The sequence below is a fragment of the Cololabis saira genome, chromosome 17 (assembly GCF_033807715.1).
Source record: "Cololabis saira isolate AMF1-May2022 chromosome 17, fColSai1.1, whole genome shotgun sequence".
In the NCBI taxonomy this organism is placed as follows: Eukaryota; Metazoa; Chordata; class Actinopteri; order Beloniformes; family Belonidae; genus Cololabis; species Cololabis saira.
In genome coordinates this window covers 15217751-15225250 of record NC_084603.1, presented here as the reverse complement: position 1 = coordinate 15225250, position 7500 = coordinate 15217751, and the positions used below count along the sequence as shown (strand labels likewise).

At 36.4% G+C, this 7500-nt stretch overlaps 2 protein-coding genes across 2 annotated transcripts in view; one reads left to right on the top strand and one right to left on the bottom strand.

Moving 5' to 3' along the window:
• Window positions 1-5736, bottom strand: part of ttl (tubulin tyrosine ligase) — a 9789-nt gene extending 4053 nt beyond the window's left edge. The window contains exons 1-5 of the mRNA XM_061745065.1: window positions 5081-5736; window positions 4811-4889; window positions 2102-2334; window positions 952-1087; window positions 1-20 (exon numbers count right to left, since the gene is read on the bottom strand). The exon at window positions 1-20 is cut by the window's left edge and continues 250 nt beyond it. Coding sequence (XP_061601049.1) covers window positions 1-20; window positions 952-1087; window positions 2102-2334; window positions 4811-4889; window positions 5081-5249 — 637 coding nt within the window. The 5' untranslated portion in view covers window positions 5250-5736. The remainder of the gene's footprint in view (window positions 21-951; window positions 1088-2101; window positions 2335-4810; window positions 4890-5080) is intronic.
• Window positions 5737-6433: 697 nt separating this feature from the next.
• fignl1 (fidgetin-like 1) overlaps window positions 6434-7500 on the top strand; it is a 4064-nt gene continuing 2997 nt past the window's right edge. Inside the window, 1 exon segment of the mRNA XM_061745077.1 lies at window positions 6434-6548. The gene's annotated coding sequence lies outside the window, so the exon portion shown is untranslated.

The window sequence follows — 7500 nt, the reverse complement described above, 5'->3', positions numbered from 1 at the left end:
GATCCACCAGCACCCAGCTCCTAGGAATGACATAACAGAGATTTAGGCCCCGTTTACACATAGCAAAAACAGCGTTTTGGCCGTTCGTTTACACGAAAACGAAGCTCAAAGTCACCAAAAAAGATCATTTCTGAAAACTCCGGCCAAAGTGGAGATTTGCAAAAACTCAGTCTTCACGTTTGCTTGTAAACAGAGGGAAACAGACATTTAGGCTTCAGAACGTCACATTATGAGACGTCACCACACTGCAATCTGCAAAAACTCCAAATCTTAACAAAAATATTTGTCTTATTTCTGGTTAAAATGTTTCATTTTTAGTCAAAAAAATCTCATTACACTTAAAAGTTTAACAAGACTAATCACTGGAAAAAAGTGATAATTTACTTGAAACAGGTGAAAATTGTGAAATAAATTATTTTTCTGGTAATGACTCTTGTTTTAAATGTAATGAGATTTTTTGACTAAAAATTAGACATTTTAACTAGAAATAAGACAAATATTCCTGGTAAGATTTTGAGTGTTTGCAGTGCAGCGTCATGTGTGCGACCTGTGTTTACAATTAGTTTGGCCAGTCAATATTTTCTTGTATTTTACCTGTTTTATATTCTAAAGTCACACTTAAAAGTAACTCCACTTCTCTGTCACTCCAAACCAAAGACTCTCGTTCATCTTGGAAGTAACTGGAAGTTACTCGTGTCATTTGTTGACGTTTTTTTCCAGGATTCTGATTGGCTAGCATGAATTTATCTTCTTGTTACACTGCCCCCTGTAGGTTTGGCTGCTCATAGCACCTTAACAGCGTATTTATGCCGGTTCGTGTAAATGATGGTATTTTTCAAAACGTAGAGGGGGAAATATCCGTTTTTGTAAATAAATACTATGTGTAAACGTGGCCTAAGCTGCGAAGTTCAGGGACATGCTGTAGATTTGTGTGGTGTATGAGGGACTTGCCTGATGTCAAACTTCCGATGTCCTGGCTCCAGCAGCAGCGGCTTCTCCAGATACTTCTGAATAACATGAACCTGTCCCTGATTGTCAATGTACTCCAGCAGCTGATTAGCGTCATGGGAGATCAGAATACCAGCACCTGTTGCAACAAAATATACGTGTTAAGCTGCTACTGGGACCGATCACCATATCCCTGTTTTAGAGGCTGTAATTGTAGCAGTCAGTAGACCGTATGAGCATGCTGTTGCATGAATTATATGACTGTAGTTATGCAACATATTACTACTAGTATTATATTGAGATTCAACAGCAAGTATTGGCAGCTAATGATGCTGTAAGGACCAATCAGCTCCCAGAATGCTGATAGAACTGCTTTCAGAAACATTATGGGGCAGAATTACCAAACAGATGCAGGGCAGCAAACAGAGGCCGTATGAATCGGTTTTATTTTTCCAACACATTCCGTTTTTATTTTTTCCATTTTCGGTCTATTTTGGTTTTTAATTTTTGAGATTTTTTTTTTTTAAAGATTTTTTTGGGCTCTAGTGGCTCTTTATTCAAGCTGCAGATATGAAAGGGGTAGAGAGAGAGATCGGGGATGACATGCAGCAAAGGTGCGCAGGCCGGGATTCGAACCTGTGACCGCTGCAGGAGGACTGTAGCCTCAGTATATGAGCCGCTGCTTAACCCACTGCACCACCGAGCGGCCCGAGAATTTGGTTTTTAGCATTTTATGCAAATGTAACCCCAAGACAGTATATAAAGCAATGGGATATAGACAATTTATGCAATTATAACTGAAAGCTTACTATTTAAAGGCAAAAACATGGCAGAAGTTATTCTCGTGTCCAACAAAACATTCCTTTTTTGCATCTAAACAAAAAAATACCAAAAGTTGTAATGGAATGATTATTTATTTATTTTTTTTTAATCAATCTTTAGACATACGAATCGATTTTTAGGAATTAATATGAGAATTCGATTTAGAATTGGAAAATCGATTTTTTCAACACAGGCCTACGTATGAGGGCACTGATCACAACATCCTCCAGCCCATTTTTCAGATAACATTGAAATAAGTTCATAATATTAATAATTTAGACAGACAGTGAAAAATGAAATTACAACCACTCTTATGGAGCTCAGTCCCTACCTTTAGCTCCAGCAGAGGACTTGGCTATCCAGACTGTTCCCTCCCCAGCTTCTTTTTTAGTGTGATAAGAGGCCAAGAAAACCTCCCTCTCATCTGTTTTGGGGTTACTCTTGAGATGGTTGATTCCATTCGTAGCCGGAGCGACAGGGGTGTTGAGATTGGTGGGATAGATGATGTAGGACTCTGGAAACCAGCTGCTGGAATCGGACAGCTCTGGACTGGTCTTTATTAGTCTAGAATGGTAGAGAATGAAAACGGTCAGCTGATGTAATGAGACCTCCATGAGTAGTTTGCTTGCAGCACAAATTTCTGACACAAGGAAAGATTGATTTATTCGACAATTAAGACATGTTACATGGGTGTATGCGTATGTTTGGGTATATATATACACACAGGACTGTCTCAGAAAATTAGAATATTGTGATAAAGTCCTTTATTTTCTGTAATGCAAAAATGTCATACATTCTGGATTCATTACAAATCAAGTGAAATATTGCAAGCCTTTTATTATTTTAATATTGCTGATCATAGTTTACAGCTTAAGAAAATTCAAATATCCTATCTCAAAAAATTAGAATATTCTGGGAATCTTAAACTGTAAGCCATAATCAGTAATATTAAAATAATAAAAGGCTTGCAATATTTCAGTTGATTTGTAATGAATCCAGAATGTATGACATTTTTTTAATTTTTTTAAATTGCATTACAGAAAATAAAGAACTTTATCACAATATTCTAATTTTCTGAGACAGTCCTGTATATACAGTATATATAGATATAGAGCAGATGCAGTTAATAGAGACAGTATAGTGTAAATAAATATATTTATATAAATATTTATATGGGCATGTGTGTACAAATAAATGAAAATATTCAACTATATGTATGTATGTATGTATGTGAGTATAATTACAGTATATAATAATAATAATAATAATAATAATAATAATAATAATAATAATAATAATAATACTGTTATTTAGTAGTGTGAGTACAGAGTGTGAGTATTTATAAATATGGGTTAAATGATTAATGAATGAGGGTAGGATTAAATAAGTTTACACTTCTTCCTACTCCTTTTTTGCACATGTATAATAAGATATCAAGTGTTAAAGGATGAAATTCTTTGTTTTGTTTTCTTAAACTTCTCTTGAAGTGTTGTTGTTTTTTTTACATGTACAAAAATATCGCTGATATAGCTCGATTATACATGCATGCAATGATCTTTTCACATTTGTCATATTGCATCACATCATGGTCATTTGCCTCTCCAACAACTCTAAAACCTATAATATCATTATACAAGCAGGCAATAAAAATTACGGATCAGAAACCTATGAGATGGCACCACTGTGAAATTTTAAGAAAACACAACCTTTTCACTTTTGAAAACTTTGTGAATTTGAGTAGTCTTAAACTGGTTTTTAAATGTTTACATAATCATGTTTCACCCCTGTTCTCTGAAGTCGTTATTAGGCATCAGAGCTCTGGTAGAGTAACCACACGGGCCTGCACCAATGGTGATTGTCGTATCCAAAAGTATAAGACCTCTTTTGGTGAGTCTGTCTTTTCTGTGAAGGGTGCAAAACTCTGGAATTCTTTACCCACTGATTTAAAATTAGAAACGCGTGGCAATATTTTCAACAGAGGACTCAAACTATGGCTCAAATCTAAACAACAGTGTCTACATGAATAGGTCAGGTCTGGTTCTGCTCTTGAATTATGTTGTCTTTGCTTTATATCTTATGTCATCCTCTAATCTTATTGTATATTTTACTGTCTGTACTTTTTTAAAAGCCTCCTGTGGAAAAGTGTTGCAAATTAGCATGTATGCTAAAACACTCAAACAGTGCAGGGGCGTCAATCGGGTATGAAGGTACGGCAGCCGCCACACCTTGGCTTCAAGGGAACATGTAAATGTTTGTTTTTTAAATACATTTATGGAATTACTCTGTCTATTTGTATTGATTATTCTATTACTTAATACATATAGAATAACTACAAATGCAAATCAGAACAACATGATCGATTTCACTAGTTATTATACACTGCAAAAACTCAAAATCTTAACAAGAATATTTGTCTTATTTCTAGTTAAAATGTCTAATTTTTAGTCAAAAAAAATCTCATTACATTTAAGATGAGATTCAAAAACAACTATTTTCACCTGTTTCAAGTAGATTTTCACTTAAAATAAGTGGAAAAATCTGCCAATGGAACAAGATTGTTTTGCTTGTAATGAGAAGATAAATCTTGTCCCACTGGAAGATTTTTCTACTTATTTCAAGTGAAAATGTACTTGAAACAGGTGAAAATGGTCAAATAACAAGTTATTTTTCTAGTGATGACTCCTGTTTTAAGTGTAATGAGATTTTTTGACTAAAAATTAGACATTTTAACTAGAAATAAGACAAATATTCCTGGTAAGATTTTGAGTTTTTGCAGTGAGCGAGATTTGAAAAAGTTCCAATTTTCTTGACCACACAGATAAGTTACATAGCAGACTTGTGTGATGAGTATTTGCTGGACGTGTTGATTGATACTCTAGTTAAGTTCTGTGACTCGTAACCTTGCCATACCTTAGCTTTGACTGAATTGACGCCACTGAAACAGTGCATTTGGTTTGTCCTATGTAATTGTGATGTCCATACCAAATAAATAAATAATAATAATAATAATAATGAAATAAATCAAATCAAAGATACTCACTTGACCATGGATGCCTTTCTGCACAGCTTGTCTGCCCCTCTGTAGTAATTCACCAGCTGCACCAGACCCGGTTCATGGCCTGAAAAAGGGAAATAAGGGACACATTAGAGTCAATCCACACACTCAGATCTGCACATTTAAAAGCCACGCATGGATTTTCCACAGGATGCAGCTCTGCAGTCACAGCTGCTGTCTCATCGTGAGTGGGTGGACAACCAAAAATAGCTCACAAAACCATTCATCTGGATTAAAGACACAAACTTAAATTACCCAGGCGTCCATAGGGCAGTCTATTCCGTTCTCCAAGCATTAAATTAAACCTAGGATTGTCTCTTTTCAGCTTCTTCCACTGTCCAGTCTTCAGCAGGATCTTTGAAACTTCTGCATAAACAGTGCTGTTGTCGTCGCGGGTGACAAAGGTGTACACCGGGGGATTCATGATGGAAATATAACTGCAAACACACGCAAAAGGGAAGGCAAAGAGGAAGGGGAATGTTGCATGTGCAGGACTTCTCTGTGCAGCTAGTTGCAGGTTTGTCCAGTTATCTCTGCCATAATAATGACTCAGTCATATTCAGTTTCACTTTGTCCAAAAGCTACGATTCACCAGCCTTGGGGAAAAGTCTTGTCCAGGAGATAAAAGCATGAGAAAGGGGATTATTGCATGTTTCCTCCCCAGACAAGGGTGTGCCGGCTGCTCGTCCCGTCTGCATTCATTTGCATCCCGTCTCCTCTTGCAGCCAGTGCTCTTTATCCGCTTTAAACACCATAATTACAAGCTCAAAACAATAAATATTACGCCAACTGGCCGCGTTGAATATGAACTATGTCTATTTGATCTTTGATCCTCCTACTTGCTTCCCACCGGCGAGCTTTGCAGCAGCAAACCCTTGTCATCTCTAGGAACGACGACGTAAATAAAGCGCAAGACCTCGCGGTTGTGGGTATTGTAGTTTACGCCTTCACCGACATCGTGAGTAATTATCTTTAAATCGCTTATTTTACTCCGAAAAAACTATGTTAACACAATAATGTGTACCTTGCATGCGAGTTTACATGTTATTATTTATATACTTTAAATAGAATTAAACGCCCGATTGAATTTCATTGATCAGAAAACTCAATTTCCCATAATGCTTTGAGGTAAAATTCACATTCCAACTATTTCCCCCCGTTTGCGTGTTTAGGCCACACGATGGCGGTGTAGACCTTATTAACTAAAAGGACAACGTAGCGTTGAAAACTTAATAACATACTTTTTTGCATTTAAATTAAGAAAACATGCGTATAAGTCAATGGTTTGAAGAAAACAGCGCCTGAACAGATGCACAGTACGCTCCTTACTTCTGACTAGTTATAGGTCTAGTTCCAATACTTTCTAAACTTATTTGACCTTTATTACGTCTTTATCTTTCAATCATTATTATCTCTACAAGACTGATTGTTACTTACTTTAAATAGTATATGGCGCCGGTAATTTTACTGGTTGCTCCAATATTTTAGCGTAGCGATGCCGAAAATACGAATTTAAATTGTTTAAGAGCGAATTGGAACGAGACCGGAAGTGTAGGGGAGCGGAAGAAGGCGTCTGTGGCGGGAGTTAACGATGACGTCAGACCGGCGTGGCGGGAGTTAAGACTCAAAACAACAAGTAAAAACAGTCCCAAAGGTGTCGTTTGGATAGTTCTGTAGCAATTCGTTATTTACTCATTACATCCCAAGACGATAACAAAAAGTAGTAAGTGATGTCCCTATTGTGGCGAGTGCTGGTTTTATACAATGTGGTTTATTATGTGGAGTATTTTCAGTAAACAATGTTTATCGTGTGACGTAAGAAGCTGTAAAACTGGATCTTAAACCTGCGTTGAAAGTTTGTTTTTGTTTAGTAAAACTTCGTTGCCTTTTGCAAGATATTTTAACTGATTGTCTACTTTTATTCAGTAACACATACAACGATCATAGAGGTGTATAGTTTCATGTGTGTTCTTGTTCAGTCTGATTAAATAACATTTTATTTATTTTAAAGTTATTACTTTGGCAAATAAGCAGCAGTACATTATTTTACACTGATTAAAACTGCATTTTTTTCAAAATATATAAATACAGCACAGTCCAAAAGTTTGGACAGCCTTCTTCATTCACTTTGAATGAGAAGGTGTGTGTGTGTGTGTGTGTGTGTGTGTGTGTGTGTGTGTGTGTGTGTGTGTGTGTGTGTGTGTGTGTGTGTGTGTGTGTGTGTGTGTGTGTGTGTGTGTGTGTGTGTGTGTGTGACTTGTGCTAAGGCATTCTTGATCCTTACTGAAATGAAATTTCTTTTTTTACATAAAAATTATTTAAAAAAAAAAATCACGTGGCACACCACAACCCAAAAATGCGTGTTATTTTGGCACCCACTACTTCCACATATCCCCCCTGTCTTAAATGAACAAGTCATTAAGGTGCTAGATTAGGGCTGGGCGATATGGACTAAAAGTCATATCTAGATATTTTCTAGCTGAATGGCGATACTCGATATATATCGATATTTTTTCTGTGCCATAATTGGGGTTTCCCCCAAAGCATTATAGCATAGCATCTCTGTTAGCATCTCTGTTAGCTTAATTTTTTCTGAGGCAAACCCTTAAAAAAACAGTCAGTTTTAATACAAAGCCTCGTGCCAAATGTCACACAGGTTCCTTTATTAACAGAGG